The sequence below is a fragment of the Rosa chinensis genome, chromosome 2 (genome assembly GCF_002994745.2).
Source record: "Rosa chinensis cultivar Old Blush chromosome 2, RchiOBHm-V2, whole genome shotgun sequence".
Classification (NCBI taxonomy): domain Eukaryota; kingdom Viridiplantae; phylum Streptophyta; class Magnoliopsida; order Rosales; family Rosaceae; genus Rosa; species Rosa chinensis.
This window is the reverse complement of record NC_037089.1, coordinates 49,191,366-49,215,747: the sequence shown is the minus strand read 5'-3', so window position 1 is coordinate 49,215,747 and position 24,382 is coordinate 49,191,366. Positions and strand designations below refer to the sequence as shown.

Sequence of the window (24,382 nt, the reverse complement as noted above, 5' to 3'; positions counted from 1 at the left end):
CAGTTCATTAGCTTAGCTCTCTTCTCTCCAAAACCCTCTCCAAAATTCAGAAAAAGCCTCTCGTCGTGAAGAGCCTTAGGACTTCTCCAAGGCTGTTCGTGTTCTTGAAGGCCTAGCCATGTGTTCTCTTGACGTTCTCCAAGCTTCCTTGAAGATCAAAAAGTGTAATCCATGGCCCTTATTTCTGTTTTCGTACTCTTTAGTATTAAATTTCAGATTTTGTTTATGAACTTTGTTATTGGAGTTGGATTTTTGTTAAGAACGAGTTTATATTAGTAATTTTCAGATTCATTTCTTTATGTTCTTGAGTTGTTTATGATATTTTTACAATCTGATTTTGTGCCATCCTTTTATATCTTTAAGCATATGATTTTGGTTGAACAATGATGTTAATTTGCAGGTTAATAAAGCCAAATTTGTGTTTTGATTCACCTAATCGTTTTAGGACAGAAATTGAAGTGGTAAAAGCTATGTACAATGGTCGAGATTATATGGTACATGTTTGTGCGTTTGTAACTTCTTATGGATGCATACATGTTTGAATTCAGAATTCTAATTGCACTTAATGATTCATATTTAATGTTGACAAATGCTCTTCAGTATTAATGTAATGTTTTATATGAAATATTTTAAGTTATGGACTTTTCCTAACTTAGGAGATTAAAAAGAAGAATTAAAGTGGTAATCTATCTCTTCAGACTTGTACTTCGAATTCATTTATGATATTTAGTGTTGGCACGATTTTAGGTTGTATAGATTGAAACAATTCATTGCATGTTGATATGGTTTGAAAATTATGATTTGAGTGTGAAGAAGTCGATCACATGTATATATATTTATCTTTTGTAGATAGTTTTATTTGTTTCTTTTTTATTTTAAGTAGATTAGAAACCAAATTTCAAAACCCCCCATTTTATTCTTTTATTTGCTAATTGACCTTTTTGTGTAGGTGTACCCTACAATCCCTGGACTGAATGATCTCTGCTTATCCTATACTAACAACTACATTTTGCAGGGTTAAATTATGAGGCTATTTTAGCCGCATCATTCAGGAAACACTATCGTTAAGGAAGCTTAAGCGGAAAACATCAGAGTGTGGAATACGCTGGCATTTTTCAGGTAGGGTGAGATGTCCCTTCCTTGTTAGAGGGTTTTCGATATATGTGGAATGCTCTAGTATAATATTATGTTGCCTACAAGTACATTTTTGGTTGTTCATTAGTTAATGCCTCGTGAGATCTGTGTTTTCATAACTGATAATTGTTGATTGTGAAAACCAAGGCTAGATTTTATTCTTTTATTTACTAATTAACCTTTTTGTGTAGGTGTACCCTACAATCCCCAGAGTGAACGATCCCTGCTTATCCTATACTAACAACTACATTTTGCAGGGTTAAATTGTGAGGCTATTTTAGCCGCATCATTCAGAAAACACGATCGTTAAAGAAGTTTAAGCGGAAAACATCAGAGTGTGGAATACGTCGGCATTTTCCAGGTAGGGTGAGCAGTACCTTCCTTGTTAGAGGCTTTTCGATATATGTGGAATGCTCTGGTATAATATTATGTTGCCTGCAAGTACGTTTTTGGTTGTTCATTAGTCGATGCCTCGTGAGACTTGTGTTTTCATAACTGATAATTGTTGATTGCGAAAATCGAGGCTAGACTTGCATGTTGAGATACTGTACCTTTGTGCTTGTGACCTGAAAGTGAATGGGACCTAGACGCGTTGATTCCTAGGGATCCCACGGTGTCGATAACTGTGAACCTCCGGAGGGGGCTGTGCTCCTATATTTGTCGAGGAAAGGTGAGTACAGACAGTGAACTAGTCATACGAGACTCAGGGCTAGGAAATGGACACTTTCGCTACTTATGACTACAGAATAGTTGGCCGGTTCTCGAATGATGACGAACTGGGTCGGTCACCGATTTATTTTAGTTTAGCCGGCAGGTAAGTATCTCGGAGCTCCAAGTTGTGTGAAGCATGCTGCATATGATTTCCTGAAACGAAACAACTATGATTGTTTTTGTTTGCATTTGTTTTACTCGATTTTACAAATGCGAGCAATCTATATTCTAGCAGCTATGTTTTACCTATTAGTTTTCAAACCTAACTAAGGTTGGGTCGGCCCCTATTGGGCTAGCGAGGACGAAATGCTCACCCCTACATTTCAGGTTACAAAGAGGTCATTTCGGACAATTTGGATTAGAAGTGGGTTGTTGGCGGAGTCCGTGTGTTGCTGTTCCTGTTGCTTGAAGTTCTTCCATGTTGCTTGAAATTCTTCCATGTTGATAGTTTATCGATTTACTCGCTTCTCTTTCAATGTTGAACTCTGTGAGGTCCGCCTACCTGGGAGCGCGCCTCACCCCATTGTTTGTTATTGTTGAACTCCTTTCATTTCGGTTATGATGTAAGCCCTAAGGCGTCACAGTGCACATGCCCACTTTATTTTTTTAAGCATTTCCAGACTTGTTAATTTGAATGTTGGGTTGTTGATTTAAAGTATTTTCTTAAAAGTTTTTCTTGGTCTCCTATTTTCGAAAATTTGCTTTTTCAAAAGGCCTTGTAGTATTAAGTTGGTAGGTCTACGGTACGTCTACTACGTATCGAGCTCCTATTGGCTTAATATTACGGCGCTGTGGTATACCCATTCGGGTCGCCACACCCACATGGCTTGTGGGCCCCCCCCCCTAAGAGGGTGTTGCTTATGCTTGGTGATGTAGCAAATCCTCCATATTATTGGAAGTATGTACAGAGCACGAACCCCCACAGTTCAGCTTTTGGTATTCCCTATGAAGAAGGGGGAGGGGGGGTAGAAGAAGGGAGATTGCAAGTCCCCGAGAAAAGAAGAGAAAAACGATAAAAAACTTCAAAAACGAAAACTTTTAGTAAAAAATACATTGAAATAGTGATCGGAAAGTCGTTGGAAAAATGCTGGAAATTCCACCGAAAGTCTGGCTGGTGAGCTGCCCTTTTTTTTCCTCTCGGCCCAAGCTCGCTCCTCTTTTCTTCTTCTGGGTTGCGGCTTTTCCTCCTTTTTTTTTCGTTTTTTTTTTCTGGGAATAGGATCTACCTATTCAAGACGTGCAGCAGTTTCGGAGGCTGGTCCTGTCAATTTATGGCCAGTTCATGAGGTTCTGTTTCCTGTTCCAGTATCCTGGGATCGAGATGCTACTATTGGAAAAATTTGGTAGCAATTGGAGGTCTGGAAGGTGGTGAACCGATGGAATATTTTGCTATAGGTGGTTTGGAGCTTTTGGTGGCCGGTTCAGTAGGTTTTCGGCTGGTTCTAGTTGTTCTGCTGCCGGTTCTAGAATCCTTGTGTTGAGGGTTTCAGTGTGTGCAGCAGGGGCCGAAAGGGTTTCAAGGTTTTGTATTCGGATTTAGTGTTTTGGCTATTAGGTTTTAGGGTTAGGGCGTCGTGCTGATAATGTGTTTAAGGAAAACTGAAATTGAGAGAGAATTGAGTCGTACTTTCATTGATAATAGGCTCTTTATATAGAGGATTACAAAACATAGAATCAGAGTTGTATAAAAAAAGATAATCGTACAATTAATCGGATATCTATGAATATCTCCGAGAATATCTCTAATTTAATACCTTATTACAACTAAGTCAAGTAACTTAGAGTTTGGATCAGACACATATTATAGATTTACTTGAACAATTCCAACTTCATAAAAAATGTTCATTATTAATTTTTTCTGTAGTAATTTCTTATATCTATATTGTTCTTAAATTATAATAGATAAAATAAATTAAAGCAAGAGCGGTGGTATATATGTGGGGACTCAACCGATGTCGATCACTGGTTAATTAATTACTTCAAAACAATCAATAATTGTGATGATAATCAAAATGGTCATGTACATGTACGTGAACCACCTGTGAATGCCTCCAATAACAATCAATACGATCGACCATCTTAATTTGTGCGTTGTTGTCCATACTCCAAACTGCCCCTTCTAACAATCAATACGTGGGTCTGGACTCCTTTGGTTTCTTCAGGCAAGTAGCTAGCTGTATAGATGGGTGACTGTAAGTGTTCGCAAAGTAAAGATCGACTTGCCTCCACTTATTTCTTCTGATACTTCAGTCTAATCTCTCAGCCCTTGCTAGTGCAGCTCATAGTTTTAGGTGTCCAAACTTGGGATAACTAGTTGCATATGAAGGGTTGTCTCACATGCATGTTACCAAGTAGTAGTACAAGTAATGACGGGAGCTTATTAATTAGCAGCCATTTGTCGGCAACTTGAACATGTGGAATTGTTCTCAAAGTTGTTATATGACATATAAGGAACGAAGAAGAATGACTGATAGAGAAGTTAAGTCCGGTTTGAATCACACTTCTTCGGTAATACCTATATATATGTTTAACCTGAAATGATAAAAAGAATGCTGTACAAATTATGGTAGCTCACTATGGGATTATGCATCCTTCGACTAATGAAAATTCCTTTTATCCAGGCTTACAACCTTAGAACGGTGCCTGAATATATGAATGGGAAGCTGCTGTTATTTGGACGTTCAATATGTGAACTCGTATGTATTTTGACCTTGTTAGTTGTTACAATGTGATTTTGATCTCTAATAATTTTTCTTTTTTTTTTTTGGTAAAATAAAACGTACTGAATATAATATTGAAGTTTAGTTTTCTTTATCACAGGGATTAATGGCAGTGCTTAATTGCAATATCATGCATGGGAAATTTCTTAACCTGTCTCTGCCAAAGAGAGAGACAATCTATAAGAAGACGTCAAAGGGTAGACCAGCGAGGGCAGATTTTCACTCCTTCCATGCTGTAGTGTGGGAGTAAATATGGGCAGAGTAAAGGTTAAATGCTTCCCTAGCTTTTTGTTTCCTAGCAAAGTAGGTTGTTCTACCTCATGGTGGGTTTGCAATGATTCGCATGGAAGAGAAACTTGCCCTCGTGTGAGTTTCCAATATACCAAGCTGCTGACTGAGATCTCAATAAGTATAATTTTAGTCTAATAATTTACAAAACTAGGACTTGTTCTAAAAATCCATTTAAATGAGCAAAGGGAAAATGGTCCGTACGTTACCCCACATTTTCCTCCTTATAACTTTTGGTACTTGACAAAAAAAACATCAATACGATACCTGAGGTTCTTTACCCGACCGAAGATTGGTACATTTGGCCGTTACCCTCATTACAGAGCTTACCAGCTGGCAATCTTAGAATGGCACTTTTGTCCATTCATATTTTAATTATTTTTTTTTTCTCTTAACATTTTTTCTTCTCTCTCTCTCTGTCTCCCCCTTCTCTTTATCCCCGTCTTCTTCTTCAATTGCACTACCAGAAGCTCTATGAAAATAAAGCAAGAAATACAAACAGAAACCCAACGTTTTAGTTTCAATTTTTTTCCCTTCCAAATCCATCACTCTTTTCAATTTCCTCCAATCTTGTTTTCCTTGATTCCCCTCTCATTTCTCTATCCCAATCTATTTGAATCTCACCATCAATTTCATGGGTTTTGGAGCGCCGCAAGAACCAGCGGAAGAGGTTGATGCCGACGAAGATGGTGAAGGAAATTAAGGAGGGTCATGAGGAGGGAGCGGAGGGCAGGGATAGATCCTAGAGGGACGGGTCGACCCGGGCAGCGGAGGAGGGCGAGGAGGAGGTGGAGGAGGACGAAGATGGTGAGGTAGAGGGCAATGGCAGTAATGGAGATGCTGATCCTCGCCATCGTCTTCGGAATTAACAGCGGAGATTGGCTGGTAGTACTCGGCGGCATCGTTGTCGTCGATGTTGGTGTTGGAATGGCTTCCGCTGTGGTTTTCTACAGCTGCAAAACACTTGTCATCCAATCTAAATCAAAATGAACAGAGAAACGAAATGGAGAAAAAGAGAGAGCTTTGGTCCTGTGCGTCTGGATTCAAGCTTGATTCTTCTTCTTTTGCTGTCTTAATCATCCTTTGTTCTGCAGCAATAGTAATGAAGAAATGGTTCCTATATTTTGTTGAAAAAACACAAGTCTTGATCAAGGTTATGCAAGAATTGAGGGATTTTGATTCAAGAAACTGGTTTTTTGGTTGTAAAAAGTGAAATTGTATCTTGTGGGTTTTGTTATTGTTTGAGGGATTTTGATTCAACATGACACTTTGAACGATCTGGGTCTTTGCACTACTAGAAAAATGGTCTTTTACGGCCCACAAAGAACGCCGTAAAAGACAAATTACGGCACACAAAAAAGCGCCGTAAATGGGCATGTCGTAAAAGACAAAACTCTTTTACGGCGTGTTTAGAGAAAGCCGTAAAAGACCCCGCCTGCACGTAGTGAAAGGCAAATAAGAGCGCCGTAAAAGAGTTTCAGAGAATTTGAATTTCGATTTTGAAATATAAAAACGCGCCGTAATTGACCAAAAAAGTGCGCCGTAAATGATCTCAGAAGCACGTCGTGATTGATCTTAGAAGCACGCTGTAAAAGACAAAAATGGCACGCCGTAAAAGGGTCCTATAAATTATTTATTTCGATTTTGAAATATAAAAGTATGCCGTAATTGACATCAAAAGCATGCCGTAATTGACATCAGAAGCACGTCGTAACTGATCTTAAAAGCACGCCGTAATTGACTAGCAAGCAGGCCGTAAATGTGGTCCTGTTTACATAAATGTTTTTGAAAATTTGTGGGGGGTAATATTTGCGCCGAATTTTTTTTTCCTGTAAATTTTGCAATACCATTTCAAAATCTAAATAAAACTACACAAGCTTTTGAGATAAGAATGTAGATAATAAACTGGAAGTATGAAATTACTAAATGTAAATTAATTGCCAATAGCAATTCAATACTGTATAGAATTGAAACAACTTAATACCAACAAATTATCATCACAATGGATGCCAAAATAGAAAACATTCTAGATTACTAGAGAGCATCTTAGATTAGAATTGTCTTTGTTCATTGCAAAAGATAAATCTATAGTGATCCATGGTTTGACCTTTTAAACATCTTCATACTATGCATGGTGCCAATTTTTACCTGCATAACCAAAACAAACACAAAAAGAGCAATGAAATGTAGCCTGTCATATTTGTTTTTCATTCAAGGAAAAAACATGCAGCTAAAGTTCTAATTTAGCAATTAATGTATCATAAGAAAATAGAAGCAATTACCTCCAAAATGCCTAATTCTGGTAGTGATAATAAACGAACCACCAATCACTATAGCTGCATATTGAATATTTGGAGGGGATTGTGAAACCCACAAGTTTTGAACTCCATGAACTATAGTTGCACCTGAACCAAGACATCCTACCAATTACGTATAATATAAAATTGCTAAAACACAAAATCACTGCAAACTGTCAGGAATCAAAAAATTGATTATATTACGGGCAGCATATCAATTAAACAAACTAGTTTAAGCCTATTAAGTATATCAATCAAAGTTTCAGCTCCAAGCCTCCATCAAATCAGTGCCTAACTAGTTGAATCATTTAATCAAAGTTTTATAATTCTATGATTCCTATCGAACAAAATCTGGGCAGCATATTGCAGCCAAGTACTGAAGAAACCAGAGGGCAGTAAAGCTTTATTTTTTCAAATATCTACTGACTGATGCATCAATCCTGGCTCAGAGAAATAGCTAGTAGCCTATAGAGACAAAATGTTTGAAATTTGTAGCTTACCAAGCAAAAGCCCTCGATATGCAAACCTTGGTTTGTCTCGTATGTTCCATGGTGACTTATGTACTTGCATGGACAAGAAGTAACTGCGGACAAGAAGTCCACATCAGAGATAATTTAAAAAAAGAAGTAAATTATATAACCTATCTCATTCACTTCTAATCTTTCTTTCTTTTTTTCTTAACAGAGTCCAAAATTTGTTCTTTTGCACTTTATAATACTAAAACCTTTCCTTTTTATTACAATATTAAAGTAATTTCCTATTCCAGTTTTTTGGAAAATGGTTACTGCAACCAATGTTGTTAAATAAGCAAGAAATCACATCGGTTGTTGTCAAGGTATTACAATTCACCCACACAAATTCACCAAATAGAATATTGCCATCTTCTAAGACATGAAATTAGAAGAACAAGCAGCACCCAAAGGGATAACTACCTCATTGAGTATGGTAAGTGTTGTCTCAGGTTTGAGTTCTTTAATTCGAAGACCATCTTTCACCCAAGATCGAAAGCCACCTTGAAGCAAGAAAGGCATCTGTCAATTATTTAAAACACCACCAGATTATTAGTATCACTACCTAAGAATTCACTGAGCATGTGGTTGAAAATACGGCATAGCTATTTTCATAAGACCAGTCAATTTGTTATCTTGCAGAAAAGAACATAAACTTGCCTTAAGCCCCAGCTTTCTCAAGGATCTTGCAATTGCTTTGGAACGAGTACCATCAGCATCCATAATTATGACCTTGGACCTGTCCTACACAAAGTAGAAAACAAATAAACCTCATTATTCATTACTCAAGCCAGATACTAATCTGGATTTAGTTTCATCAAACACCAAAGAACTCAAAAACTAACACACTCATATAAAGAAAAGTTGCTAGCTTGATACACATTGCTAATTCATTCTACAAAAAGCTCAAGCCTTCAAAACAACAAAACTAACACTTTAATGTTAATCTTCAAATCAGCAACAACTATAATAAACACCAACTGACCTCAATGGTGGCCTCCCCAACAATAGCTTTCCCATCTTTCTTCAATACAAACAGAGTATACTCTCATCCACACCAAGATTAAGCTGCAAAAACCATAACAAACCCAGTAATCAAAATCTCAAATCATTTCCATAAACCAATCTCAATTCCACCAAAAACCCAACTCACATCTTCACTCGCCGACTGCACCACAACTCATATCCATAAACCAATCTCAATTCCACCACAATCCAAAACACACAAAACAAAGCATCACCAACCAAATCACCTCAACTCAATCAAAAACCCTCCAAGCCCAAAACCCCAATTACCTTATTGTGCATCAAAATGGCGCACCCAGGGTCCAACTGGTCCTTATCGACAAAGGAGAGGACCCCCACATAGTACTCGGGCTCCACCGACGACGAAACAATCGCGTGGTTCTCGTCGATCAGCTCCTCCAGATTGCCGACGCTCGTGGGCGAGGCACGTAGATCGTCAACCTTAGATCTGTCCTCCTTGGCCTTCTCCTCCTCAGGCTTCAGCCGCTCCTGGTTTGTCACAAACTTCTCCTCCATAAGCAGGTAATCCTTAATCCGCTCCAGCTTCAGTAGCCGGAGCTTGCACTTGGTCAGCGGCGTCACCGTCGGAAGCCTTGCCGCCACTTCTGGACCCTTCTGTTTCCCCTGCTTGCGGCCCACTCGGGCAGGCGGAGCCGCCGGCTCGAACTTCTTCTCCTTCTTGTCGTTGCCGTTGGGCTTTCGGTTGCCCGGTAGGCCTTGCCGGTTCAAACCGCCCGGAGTTCCCTGACCCATTTTGTTTCCCAAGTTCTATGAGAGAGAAAGAGTGTTTGCTATGATGGATATATAGAGAGGGAGGACGAGAGAGACAAGCTTTGGGAGAGTTTTTTTTAATTTCTTTTCTCGGCTCAATCCCTTGGAATTTGATAGCAAACTTCAAAAGGAGGGAAATTAGAATTTGAGCTAAAATAATAGCGGGGTTTCGAACTCGTTTTGGCATTTACGACGCGCATCCAAAATTCGCCGTAAAAGAAAAAATTGGAAAGTCTTTTACGGCACACATAGAAGCATGTCGTAAATATAATGTAATTTTTTTTACGGCGCACAATAAAAACACGCCGTAAAAGATCACAAAATAAGTCTTTTACTGTGCACATAAAATATGCGCCGTAAATGAAATGTAGCATTTACGGCGCACACGGAATGCACGCCGTAAAAGATAAGAAAGGGAAGTTTTTCACAGCGCACAAAAAAAAACGCCGTAAAAGACAATCTTTTACGGCATGCATTCCATGCACGCCGTAATTTGCGCGTCGTAAAAGACAAGTTTTCTAGTAGTGTTGTCTTTCTTCCTTTCTGTCTGCGTTTTTTCACTTTGAATGATCATTGACTCCGGGAGAAGCTTATGGAAGAGAAAGAGAGGGAGTGTGCGGGGGTGGTGGTGGTCGTAGGTGATCTAATGGCGGCGGCAGCGGTGGTGGTGGAGGAGGGGGGGAGTGATTTGGTGCGACTCGGATGCAGAGGTTTAGATGATCACTACCATCAATCTATTAACATTGGGGACATGGCTAGGATTAGGGAGGATGAAGACATAAAATGGCGAAAATACCCTTAAAAAATTGTCAGATGACAAGTTCCATAACGGAGCTAACGACCAAATGTACCAATCTTCGGTCGGGCAAAGAACCTCAGTTACCGTATTGATGTTTTTTTTCTTGTCAGGTACCAAAAGTTATAAGGAAGAAAATGCGGGGTACCGTACGGACCATTTTTCCATAAGCAAACTCTAAAATAAGATTTCAGAACAAACATAAATTAATGTATTAGGACAGTTCTCAACTACCCAATGGAAAGTTGGCTTTAGCAGGTCCCGGAAAATTAAAGTTGGCTGGAATGATATATAGTGTATTCTCCCGCCCCAAGGACTAGGCCAATCCTTAACCAGAAGAGACACACTTCATTTCATTATGTTATAAATGTTTCAATAATTCCTGTGATTTTGCCACTTAGTAGAAAAAGACACTATATTTTTTTTCTTTTTTTGAAAGGGAAAAAGACACTATATACTTGGTTGGTGAGTATTGATCCTCCATTGTGTGTGTGTGTATATATATATATATTATCTTTATCTGTGTGTGTAATTGCATTGTTTGCCCTAATGTGGGTGCAGGTGAAGAATGTCGATCAACGTGAGAGTGCGGGAGTCAAGGGTGGTGAAGCCATCAGAGGAGACACCTCGACATGCACTGTGGATTTCCAACTTGGACGTAGTGATATCCAACACTCACATGGGCAGCGTTTACTTCTACCGGAGGCAAACCGGTGTCCTTGGTGATAACTTCTTCGAGCCGCACGTGCTAAAGGACGCACTCAGCAAGGTCCTCATGCCCTTCTACCCCATAGCCGGTCGACTGACACGAAATGAGGATGGTCGGCTGCAAATCGATTGCAATGCGGAGGGTGTGCTGTTTGTTGAGGCGGAAAGCAGCTCCGTCGTGGATGACTGTGGGGACTTTGCTCCCACCCTCGAGTTCCGGCGGCTCATCCCCGCCGTTGATTATACCGCTGGGATATCCTCTTATCCTCTCCTGGTCTTACAGGTATTCAGAGTTTGTGATTTTCGCTAGGGGAGAGGATCCTCTCCTAACCTTCTAATCTTCCTAACCTACCTAAGCTTTGAACAACAAATTGACACGTGTCTACATGTAACATCTAATGGCGTAGGGTAAGTTTTTATCCTCTTATCTCTGATCTCTTATCTCTTATCCTCTTGTCCTCTTATGTCCTTCAATGAATGAGCATATATTCACCCTGCACTAACAAATATACGGTTCTGACAACAATATATGTAACTCTCGTGATTAACCATCCATGAAGAACTCTCATTATATGTTTACAGTGGTTCATTACTAACATGAGGATTCCGTATTAAACAATTGCACTAAATTATAATTAAATGACAGTAAATACATAACTGAAATATAGCATGACCTTATGGATTGTAACCAAATCGTAGATAACCATTTTGGGAAGGATTTGGACACACTTTTCAAGTGAAATATGACTTTGTTTTGCTGAATTTAGGGCTGCCACTTGGTTTGTCAAACCAACCGAATACTAATTGATATTTTGAGTTTGGTAAATCGACTTTACCACTACAAAAAAAACATTCCATTGGCCACGGCGCAAGGCCGTCGCCAAAAGACAAATTGCAGTCGCAAAAGACCAACGGCGACGGCAAAATTGCGGATGTCGTTGGTGGAGTCGCCATTGCTATTTGCGACGGCAATCACGCCGTCACATGAATTTTAGCTACGGCATTTACGCCGTCACATAGAGAAATAGCGATGCCACCAACGACATCGGCAATTTCGCCATCGCCTAACCGTCGCCATTGACCTTTGGCGACGGCACTGTTGCTGTCGCAAAGTACATTGATAAAAAAAAACCTGGCATGCAATTTTGCATACCAGATTTTTATTTTTGGAGCGAAAAAAGCCAAATAATAAATTTTATATAAAATGCACCAAAACATGAATACCAGATTAAAATACATATATAGCTGATAAACCTCTTTGATAAATTGAACACCACTTGTCATCAATCAGACAACAAAAGACAATAAGGAATGCTTTCTAAGTGCTTGGCAAAACACAGTACAACACCTTCTCTAATATTAGTGATGATTTCTGCACATCTCCAATGAGAGATATTATTGATCGGTGCTGAAGAAGATTGACAACAACAATTTTCTCCAGTTCTTCCACAACATGGTCAAGTTCCTGCCAAGGACTATGAAATATTTAATGAATTATTTAAGAATTTTAATATACAGCAATATACATGATTGACTACCATACTTCCCTTGCATCAATATCCAGCAATATTATTGATTGGTGTTGAACGCGTACATATAAAGATTTAATTATGAAATCTTAAATGCATGTAGACAAAGGAAACTTCAAGAAAGCATACCAAGTAGCAACATGGAGCATGATATCATACGCTTGCCTGCTGAATAAGCTATCTGCTCCAAAGTTTTGATGGGTCCAACCTCAAGCAAATGTTGACTTCACTAGTAGCAAAGACATCCACACATATCCCCAAGTCTTCAAAAGTTGTAAGTACCCGCATGGGAAATAATATAGATATAAGCTACTGAGCTACTGAGCTACTGAGAGGAAAAATCAATAAACCAGACCAATCATAATGCAGATTCCCATTTATAAACTTACTATACAGAAATGGAAGCATGCACAAGACTTATATAATACATATAAATATATATAGAGAGACGTATATGAAAAGACAGAGGACAGCAGGATAATTTAGCATTTCAAAGAGAGAAGAGTGATCAATAAGAAAGCTGTCAGAAAATGTGAAGTATCTCTGTTTTAGATTAGACTAGCAATTTTTCCCGTGCTTTGCTGCGGAGTTTGTTTTGTAAATGAATTAGAACAACGAAATACAAAAGCAACATTGTTACATATTATTGAAGTAGTCAAACAGTGTTTATACATATTACATTTTAGTTGAAGCTTGTTCAACTGGAGAAGGTGCAAAAGTGCTAGAAGGGTTACAAGCTAATCTAGCAAAGGTTTCAAAAAATGCAGATGCAGAGAGGTGATAAGAGGAAGGAGTCCTAGAATACAATATGTACTATGATGTATTTTCAGTTGGTTATCAATTAGTAGATAGTTATTATTGACACTATAGAGACTGAATTCTTTTGAAATAAAACAAAAACCTGAACAGAACAATGCTACTCAAGATGACATACATGTATAGTGGTGAAATAGAGTGAGAATGATTGAAGATTATAATAGGTTGAAGACTTAATCTTTTTCAAGTATAACAGATTCAATGTTGATGTATATTTTTGAAAGAAAAGTGGTTGAGAAGTTTGAATTACAATTGTAAAAGAGGCAAAAAACAATGTGTTCTGATATAGTATTGTGGTAAGAATATATTACTCAACCATGGCAGTACTGATAGAACAAAGAGTCTCAATTTTTTGACTTATGATTATGCATTTCTAACAAACTGTCTAAATTTATATGTTCATGACGTGAATTATATAAATTAGCATATGTAGTACTACCATGATTACAATGTAAAAAAGTGAATTAAAAAATATGTGCCTCTTATAACCAGTGAACTGTAAAGACCATTTGATATAAAGAACTTCAAATGTTTTTTGCTCTTAGAAATAGTAGAAACTAATTGCTTTGCTAAAGATGGTAGCAATGTTTAGACTGTTTTGTATACAATGTGTAAAGGCCAAACAAAACAACAATGAAATCTTAAAATTGATTGTATAACTACCGAAGTTCACTTAAATGCAAAGTTCCAGTCATCTTAAATGAAGATTAAGATTAAGAACAGAAGATGACTACAGTCAAAAGATTAACTGTAGTCGAAAAAAAGCAGAATTTCATACCAATGAGAGAATACATGGTTGAACATGTAGCTGTAAGCAACTTGTATTGAGAAAGTACTTAACTTATAATGCAGAAAAGTATAAAACATAAATTAAAAATATAGCTTGGGATATATTGGTATAAGTCAATTATACCATTTTTCTTTCATAGGTGTGATAAATGGCAGAAAATGTAGTTAGAAATGTCAGAAAAATAAAATGGGATAGTATTTAGTGGTGATTATAGTTGTGTGATATTTGCCTTTTTTGTCTAGTTCAGAGATGAATAATTCTCTTCTACTTGTTTCGATGACTCTTTCTCTCTCAGAAGGAGGATGGTCTGGAGTTGCAGTTGTTGGATCTTTTTGTCAAAAAAGGTTTTTAATGTCAAAAGGTCAGTGTCTAGTTGTTCACTGAAGGTACAAAACATCAAATATTAGATCAAATATGGGATATCGATGAAACAGGGTTTAGAACATATATAAATGTTTGCAGACCAAACCAGTTGTTACAATTTATTAAATGACAACAAAGATGAATGAAACTAAAAAACCAAATAGATGAGTTGTTGACTGAAGCTACAAAAGCCCAAATTTCACATCAAATCTGGGATATTGATAAGAGGGTTTAGAGCATACATAAATGTTTGCAGACCAAAATAAACACACAGAAAATTAACTAAATTTCAATATTACTTATTTTCTGATGATTTAAATTTATATCAATCAAATTCCAATTCAAAACTGCAACCTCAAGATTCGAAACTTCTAAAGCAAATCTTATATTGAAATGTTGTACATATAGTCCTTCTAGTTAGGTAATTCCAAAAGAATAAACATAGCTCCAATATAAAGAATTCATAACATATACTAGGCTATTTATGTTTATGGGTAAAGTACAAAAATTACAAATGCACATATTTCATGAAACAATTGAAACCAGACCTACCAGGATCAAGAAAACCTACAAAATTCCACCACAGAAACATCCATAAATTAATAGATGAGACTACATACACTGAAAAAACTGATTGCTATCTTCTAACAAACCCAACACCAACAAAACCACATCGAAATAATTGACAAAAAATCAATCTTTGAAACAGAAATCAACTAACTTCACCCCATAAACGATTTGGGATGCAAACAAAATAGACTACTTGTTGTGAATTTGGCTCGTTGATATGCCTAAATTGATTAGGATTCAAGGCAAAACCAGATGGGTAAGTGAAGATTAGTGCGCACAGGAATTCTTCTAGTATCCTAATGGGTTTTGGAATAGGAAGAGTTATTCCTATAGATTTAGACCTGGAAAGTAAGTTCTATTCTAGTTAGGAATAGGAAAGCTAGCTCTCTTTCCTTGTTCTAATAGTTTTAAGAATCCTATAGTGATATGTTTGTAACCAGCACCTATAATCTATAAATAGGGCTGCAGGGAGGTCATATAATGTGTCCTCAGATCAGAGAAGAGATCAAAGAGAGATCTCAGAGAGTTCTCAGCTACATATAAACACAGGGGCAGGGAGAGCCAAGGGTGATAGAGAGATCTAGAAAAGGGGTTGGGGATTAGCATAGGGATTTCAATAAGTACTTGTAATCAAGTTGTTATTCTCCATAGTGCTAGTGATTCTCAAGAGAGATCACACAGAGGACGTAGGCAAAGTTTTTGTCGAACCTCTATAAAATTCTGTGTTCGTGTGCTGTAGTTTTCTGCTGTGATATTTAGCATCATCATCCTATTATTGTTTGCACAGTCATAAGCCTATAAAGAGAAACAAGGTTCTGGGTAAAAGGTGCATATTTACTACAAAGTGGTATCAGAGCTTAGGCTCAAGGTGTTTCTAAGATGGCAGATGACAAGGCAGATGCAGGCAGCAATGTGATGCCCATTATGTTGAATGGGAATGATAACTTCACATTATGGCAGAGGAAGATGAGAAGTGTCCTGATTCTACAAGGTTTGTATGAGGCTATTCTCGGGATAGAGAATAAGGCAGCTGATATGGCAGACAAGGTTTGGCAGAAGATGGACAAGAAGGCAAGGAGCTTTATAGAGCTACATCTTGCTGATCATGTATTGCTTCATGTATTGGCTAGTGCTGGTGAGAATATGAACAGCAAAGAGACCTGGGATTATCTCAAGAAGGTTTACGCGGGTAAGGTTCATATTGGTGAGAATATGGACAGCAGTAAGACATTGGACAATGTCAAAGAGGTTGACGCGGATAAACTCTTCTTGAAAGACGAACTCTATAGTCTTCGGATGGAAGAAGGCGGGCATATGCAGGATCATCTTAATAAAATTCAGATTTGTGTTGCCAATTTATCAAAGGTGGATGTGAGGTATAAAGATGAGGAGAAAGCACTTATGCTGCTAAGATCTTTACCAGCTTCATTCAAGCACTTCATCACCAGACTCGTTTCCGGTAAGGATTCTCTCAAGTACGATGAGATTACCGAAGCTATTCAATCTTATTTTAAGATGAGTAGGGAGACCAAAAGCTCTCAAGGAGGCCTTCATGTCAAAGGCAATGAGACAGGTCAGTTGACGAGTAAGAAGGATAAATCTGGTAACAAGGGTACATCAAAATCCAAACAAAAATACAAGAAAGGTTGCTTCAAATGTGGTGCTACCAACCACTTGAAAAGAAACTGCAGAGAAGGTAAGATGAAAGCAGCGGCGATGGCAGGGAGTTCAAACACAGCCAATGTAGTCATCAAACAAGATAAAGATGACGGTGAGCTCCTTGTGGTAGCAGCCAGCTCCAATGCTTTCAGAAATTGGATTTTGGATACCGGTTGTACATTCCACATGTGTGCAATCCGAGAATGGTTTGACACATTTGAGGACAGTAGCAGTGGACACGTTTTTAGGGGAGATGACTCATCGTGTAGGATCCTAGGTATTGGATCAGTGAAAATCAGAATGCATGATGGAGTTGTTAGAACACTGGAGAATGTCAGATATATTCCTAAGTTAAGGACGAACTTGATATCTTTGGGTACTTTGGACAAGGCCGGATATAGGTATCGCTCTGAAGAGGGAAGACTCAAAGTTCTCAAGGGATCACTTGTTGTGATGAAGGGCGACATTCAATCTAACAACTTATACAAGCTTCAAGGGACTACAATAATAGGTGGAGTTGCAATGTCAACTGAGGTAAAAGACAAGACTGAGCTATGGCATCATCGCCTTGGGCACATGAGTCAAAGAGGAATGCAGGAACTCCACAAGAAAGGTAAGCTAGAAGGTGTCAGTGTTTGCAAACTGAACTTCTGCAAGGATTGTACTCTTGGGAAGCAGATTGTGGCATTCAAGTTAGCAAATTGTGAGAACAAAAGCAAAGGATTGCTGGATTATATTCACTCAGATGTATGGGGCCCAGCACCAGTACGGTCCATGGGAGGCTTTAAGTACTTTGTTACTTTTCTAGATGATTTTTCGAGGAAGATTTGGGTCTACTTTATGAGGGAGAAATCCGAGGTTTTCACCAAGTTCAAGGAGTGGAAAACAGAAGTAGAAAATCTAACAGGCAGAAAAATCAAGTATTTGAGAAGTAACGGTGGCAGTGAATATAGAATGAAAAGGTTCTTACAATTTTGCAAGGATGAAGGAATCACAAGACACTTCACGGTGAAAGAGAATCTCCAACAAAACGGAGCTGCTAGAAGGATGAATAAAACTCTCTTGAAGAGAGAAAGAAGCATGCGGCTGCATGCAGGATTACCGGACACATTTTGGGCAGATGCAGTTAACCATGCGTGTTACTTGGTTAATCGGTCACCATCAAAAGTCTTGGACTTTAAGTGTGCAGAGGAGGTATGGTCTAGAGAACCAGTTGACTACTCTAACTTAAGGGTGTGTGGTAGCAGTGCATATGCTCATATTTCCAACAATGAGCAAACCAAACTCAGGCCAAAGTCACGCAAGTGCATATTTCTCGGTGTTGAGAAAGGAGTAAAAGGCTACAAGTTATGGGATATTGTAAGCAAGAAAAGGGTTCTAAGCAGACATGTCATTTTTGATGAAGAGACAATGTCGTTCAATGAAGTCAAGACAAGTGAGGTGAAAAAGAAGACTGATGCTGTAGAGAAAGCAACCGAAGTTCCTCTAACCAAAGGGATCATGGAAGAAACTCCAGCTCAGGTGGAGCAAATTGAGCAAGTGGAGCATGATAAAGGGGTTATCGAGGAAGAAGTCTTAGAGCAACAACAACAGTCATTAATACAAGCTCAGGTGGAGCAATTAGCACTGCGAACCTACGACTCGGTTCGTCAGTCACTTGGGCAGGAGTTCCAGAGAAGCATAGCATTGGACAAGTATGCTCTAAGTTTGAGTCCAGGAGATCCAACCACGTATCAGGAAGCTATAGCAAATGATGTACGAGAAAGTTGGATGGGAGCTATGTTAGAACAGATGAAGAAGTCCATGCAGAAGGACTTGGTTCAGGAGTCGGTTCCTAAGCCCAAAGAAAGAAATCAGGTTGGCTGTAAGTGGGTTTATAGGAAAAAGGAAGGAATGCATGATGAGGAAGCCATGAGATTCAAAGCTCGGGTATTGGCCAAGGAGTATTCGCAGAAAGTAAAGGTCGATTATGACCAAATCTCACCAGTGGATAGCTGCGTTTATCATCATGTGTTCAAGGATAGTATGGTTTTACTATTGCTACTTTATTTAGGTGACGTGTTGACTACATGTCAAGATATGTCTAGAATTCCGAAGTTAAAGACACAACTAGGGAAGGAATTTGACATAAAGGATCTAGAAGCTGCACAGCAGATCCTAGGAGTGAAGATAAGGAGGGACAGAGAAGCGGGAAAAATAGGGCTATTATTTGAACCCATGTCTACTCCACCAGTAGCACACTTCCAGTTGAGTGTGCAGAGATCATCTACGAAGGAGTTAGATGAGATGATGAATGTGTCTTATGAAAGAGTAGTGGAATGTCTTATGTACGCTAGAATCTGCACAAGACCAGGTTTAGCTCAAGCATTGAGCATTATGTCCAAGTATATGGCGAATCCGGGTAGATGGCACTGGCAAGCAATGAAGTGGATTTTGTATTACTTGAGAGACACCAAGGAGCATGGATTTGTGTTTGAAAGACAACAAGAACAAGCATGCATTGCTGGTCCTAGGGGTTCAGATTTGGCAGGAGACATAGACAAGACAATACCTGCAACAAGTTATGTATTTACTTGTGGTGAAGGTTTAGTGAGTTGTAGAGCAACTAAAGAATCAGCTACGACGTTGTCTACCACTGAAGTAGATTGCATGACACTAACAGAAGCTTCCGCAGAGGCATTATGGCTTAATGGATTAATGAGTGAGTTTGGAATTCAACAAAAAGCTGTGATGAAGAATGGGGTCATCAATTTGACAAGGAATCAAGTGTTTCAAGCATAGACGAAACACGTTGATGTTCGTGGTCATCGCAGCGAAGGTTGGGTCAACTCAAGGAAGATAACAAATGAGAAAGTTCATTCAAGGGAGAATGTCTCAGATTGTTTGACCAGGACCATTGCCATGGAGGAGTTCAAGTGTTACTTGAACTTGCTCATTCTTACAGCATGTTGAGATTGAGGTGGAGCACCTCCTCACTTGAGGTGCGTTGAGGCAAGAAGAGTCTTGCCAAGGTGAAGGTTCTTGAAGGTTTCAGGATTACTTCAAGAAGTACAAGATATCCTAGAGGTTGCAGCAATCAGTTTGGTATCAACTCACCAAGGTGGAGATTGTTGTGAATTTGGCTCATTGATATGCCTAAATTGATTAGGATTCAAGGCAAAACCAGATGGGTAAGTGAAGATTAGTGCGCACAGGAATTCTTCTAGTATCCTAATGGGTATTGGAATAGGAAGAGTTATTCCTATAGATTTAGACCTGGAAAGTAAGTTATATTCTAGTTAGGAATAGGAAAGCTAGCTCTCTTTCCTTGTTCTAATAGTTTTAGGAATCCTAAAGTGATATGTTTGTAACCAGCACCTATAATCTATAAATAGGGCTGCAGGGAGGTCATATAATGTGTCCTCAGATCAGAGAAGAGATCAAAGAGAGATCTCAGAGAGTTCTCAGCTACATATAAACACAGGGGCAGGGAGAGCCAAGGGTGATAGAGAGATCTAGTAAAGGGGTTGGGGATTAGCATAGGGATTTCAATAAGTACTTGTAATCAAGTTGTTATTCTCCATAGTGCTAGTGATTCTCAAGAGAGATCACATAGAGGACGTAGGCAAAGTTTTTGTCGAACCTCTATAAAATTCTGTGTTCGTGTGCTGTGGTTTTCTGCTGTGATATTTAGCATCATCATCCTATTATTGTTTGCACAGTCATAAGCCTATAAAGAGAAACAAGGTTCTGGGTAAAAGGTGCATATTTACTACACTACCATATTCCCAAAGAACTTAAAAACTCAATCTTTGACCAACTAAACCAGTTGGGATGCAAACATAACAGATTATCATATTCCCAAACAACTTAAAAACTCAATCTTTGACCAACTAAACATAAACTTCTGATCAAAAATCACAACTTTCAACTCAAAACACAACAACCAGAACTCATTCATCAAGTAAAAAGATGGAACAACATAACCAGAAACGAACAGAAAGAACCAAGCCTTGACTTGGGTATTGACAATCAAATCAAACAAACAAACAAAGAGCCCTCTGTATATGAAGATCAACGAGTGAGAGAAAAACAGAGGAAGAAAGTTCGAGGAAAATGCGTTTAGGGCCGTCTAAGAAGATAGCCCCCTCTCTTTCTCGTGATTTAGTTTTAGTTTTATACAAATCAATGAATCCCCCAACTTTTCTTACTGTTACTGAACGAATGGGTTCTAAGTGGCAACAAACAATGATCCAAAGTAACAAAAGATGAGATTACAATGTCATACCTCATTAGTGTCGTCAAGGACAAAATGAAATGCTTTTAAAGGAGGGAATTGGTCCACCAGCCTTTGAAGTACCTAAAGCCTGCAGAAGAAGAGAAGCAGAAGCAGATATAAACCACAAATACCATGTTATAATATCATGAATACCTTGGTTTATATAAACCACAGATATACCTGGTCCGGTCAGCGATTCCGGCCTTCCCGCCCACTTGATTTGTCGTCATCGCGTCGATATTCACAGTGACCCAAAAAAATCAGAAGTAAAAATAATAAAATCCAGTTGATCAGATGTAATCAGATCTCACCTTTTCCTTTCTTCTTCCCTCGATCTTTTGCTTTGCTAGGTTTACATAGGAAGTTAATAGAAACATTCTGGTTGGTAGATCTACTGGTGAAGTGGCCTGATTTGATAGAATTATGGTGAAGAAATTCTGACCTTACCGAAGAAAGTCGCTTGCAGATTCAGCGGCGAATTGGTCAGATCGAGAGAGATGACAAACAAAGAGATGAAGGGGAAAATCTAAATAGAATGGAGCGGGAATGCACAAGAGAGAAGAAAGAGGGAGTAAGGGCTTTTTTTTATCCAAGAGAGGGGAAGTTCAAAGACTTTTTTTCCTCTCGATAAAAAGAAATGTGACTTGGAACAGTAGCCTCCGTCACAAATTTAGAACCTAACGCAACGGCAGAGCTGATGCAGTCGCGAAATTTCAATTCCTTACGAAGGCTATATTTTGCCGATGTAAAAGAAGATAGTTTGGCGACCCCCAGTGCGACGACACATCGTCACCGTTGCAAACTCAATATATTGTTGCGACGGCAAAATTTTGCCGACGCAATAGAGCGGTCATTGGCGACGGAAAAGGTTTGCTGAAGCAAACTTCTGAAGCCAAAACAATTCTTTTTTGTAGTGTACTAATAAAACCGAAATTGAAAATTACTTAAAAATTGGTTTGGTTTTATTGAATAACAAATCTACTGATTCTCTATATATTAGTTTTATATATTATAGTTTTCAATTTACATATAAATATATATTAAGAAATAAACATAAAAATTTTCATAGTAGCATGAACATTACTACATATACTACGTTAATAGTACATGTATTTTAAGTCACTTGGTCAAAGATGGTTAAATAACCTTATTGAAAATGGCTAAAACTTAAGGCCATGCTTACAAAATAGCTTTCTGATAAGTAGATGAATACAAAATTTACGACTATAAAATTAAAAAACCTAGTATTGTTTGTTCTAATTTATATTACAAAGAATTTGTTGTTCTAAAATTAGTAATATTGAAAACTGAAATATTGAATTTGATAGTTTGTAATTGGTAGCTCAATTTTAAAACCCAAAGTCTTGGTTTTGAAGTTTGTGATACCTATAACTTATTCGAATCAACTGAGTTATTGTCCTATGCCTGAACTACAAAACTTATACCTAGAAGTTGATTTCTTAGCTAATTCTATAACTAGTAAAAAAGGTATAATGCATTAAGAAATTTTAGATATTTAGAGTATATCTGTCCACTTATACATGGAAAAATGACTTCGTTTGTATAAGTTAATTACCACATTTCCAAGCCCCTTTTTTATTTTTTGCGCACAATTTTTTCTTTTTATTTAATTTTGGATCAAAACAGGCGGAAAAAGAAATATTGATGTTTTTGTTGTTTGCATGTTCTAACTAATATTGTTCCTTTTTATACATTTCATTAATATGCAATACTTAACAACATCCGATGTGCCTAGTTTTTGATTTTATACATTGCCACTGGATTTAACTCTAAGCAGGTTACATATTTCAAATGCGGCGGAGTGTCACTTGGTGTTGGCATGGAACACCGGGTTGCAGATGGATATTCAGGTCTCCATCTTATAAATACATGGTCTGATATCGCTCGTGGCCTCGACCTTACAATTCCACCATTCATCGACCGCACACTACTATGTGCCCGAGATCCGCCCCGGCCTGCATTCCCCCACATCGAATACCAACCCGGTCCGTCTATGAAAACTCCTCTTGATGCTTCTCAGATGACACCAACAGTGGTCTCCATTTTCAAGCTGACACCAGACCAGCTCAACACCTTGAAAGCCAAGTTTAAACAAGATGGGAACAACACCATCAAGTTCAGCTCATATGAAATGTTGGCAGGTCATATATGGCGATGTGCATGCAAGGCACGCCGACTCCCCGATGATCAAGAGACCAAACTGCATGTCGCCACTGATGGAAGGTCCAGACTGAAGCCTTCACTCCCTCCGGGTTACTTTGGCAACGTGATTTTCTCAGCCGGGCCATTCGCTGCAGCAGGGGATCTCCAATCTAAACCGATTTGGTATGCTTCAAGCTGTATACAAAATACTTTGTCACGTATGGACGATGAGTATCTTAGATCAGCAATCGACTATCTTGAGATTCAGCCGGATCTTTCGGCACTTGTTCGCGGGGCTCATAGTTTTCGCTGCCCAAAAATGGGGATTACTAGTTGGGTTAGGCTGCCGATCCATGATGCTGATTTCGGCTGGGGTCGACCCATTTTCATGGGACCTGGAGGGATTGCAGTTGAAGGCTTGTGCTTCATTTTACCGAGTGTAAGTAAAGACGGGAGCTTATCAGTGGCCATTTCACTCCAAGCTGAACATATGAAATCGTTTTCGAAGTTCTTATATGACATATAACCGCGACAGGAGATTGAAAAGCTTGAGAAGTTAAAATTGGTTTGAAGCTTTTGAGGGGATGCTTATTACGTGTTCCAACATGAAGTGATGCCAAATAAATGTTATACACATATTTTTGAGGCTAGCTGATCGATGGGAAGCCACTATTTATTCGATCTGGACATTCATTTTGTGTATTGGTTAATGTGTGTTGTTAGACTTCATTATAGTCGCTCTGTGGTCGACTTCTCCACAGGACTGCGGGACAGTGCTGTGATCTTCATATTTTAGGATTAGAGTTATTTTTGGGCAATTCGTAGTCTATGAACTGCTTTCATAAATGGCTCAATTCTAAGCAAAGTCTGGTAGAGTAAATCCACCAATGATTTGTTATCCTAGTTGTGATTGTTGTTAATGTTGTTCAGTTTTATGGATTTAGTTCAAGGATTTTATGCTTTGGTTTATTTGTTTTTGTTTTTTCTAGTGCACTCTAGCTGTTCATTGAAATGGCTGTCAGAAACTATTGTGTCTCTTCCTCTCCAACAAAATATGGGTATAAGAGTTTAGGGGTAGAGGTCTCAAGTTCGGACCGCGCCGTTTGATAAAAGAAGGTAAACTTACTTAAATTATGATGGATTGCATGAATAATCATGCCTGTGATATTCTGGTTTACAATAATGTTGTAAACCGCAATCACTGTTCACGAGTGCAACCTCAGCTCCGGCCACCAAATTTTGGCAGCAGCTTCGTCTCAACCATCCAAACATCA

At 38.5% G+C, this 24,382-nt stretch overlaps 1 protein-coding gene and 1 long non-coding RNA gene across 2 annotated transcripts; both read left to right on the top strand.

Moving 5' to 3' along the window:
- The first annotated feature begins 115 nt into the window (after positions 1-115).
- Positions 116-2,433, top strand: LOC121051321. The gene is made up of 4 exons (XR_005805480.1): positions 116-164; positions 1,016-1,119; positions 1,392-1,495; positions 2,173-2,433. It is a non-coding gene; the product is annotated as an uncharacterized LOC121051321 (long non-coding RNA).
- An 8,273-nt stretch (positions 2,434-10,706) lies between these two features.
- LOC112183662 (shikimate O-hydroxycinnamoyltransferase) lies at positions 10,707-24,000 on the top strand. The gene is made up of 2 exons (XM_024322023.2): positions 10,707-11,243; positions 22,744-24,000. The coding sequence occupies exons 1-2, from the start codon at positions 10,821-10,823 to the stop codon at positions 23,632-23,634; spliced, it is 1,314 nt and encodes a 437-aa protein (XP_024177791.1). The 5' UTR covers positions 10,707-10,820; the 3' UTR covers positions 23,635-24,000.
- Positions 24,001-24,382: the final 382 nt, after the last annotated feature.

Excerpts from the sequence above, each read along its gene's own strand:
- LOC112183662 (XM_024322023.2), top strand. The coding sequence starts at position 10,821 with ATGTCGATCAACGTGAGAGTGCGGGAGTCAAGGGTGGTGAAGCCATCA. Across the intron at positions 11,244-22,743 it reads ATCCTCTCCTGGTCTTACAG|GTTACATATTTCAAATGCGG; the intron begins GTATTCAGAGTT and ends AACTCTAAGCAG.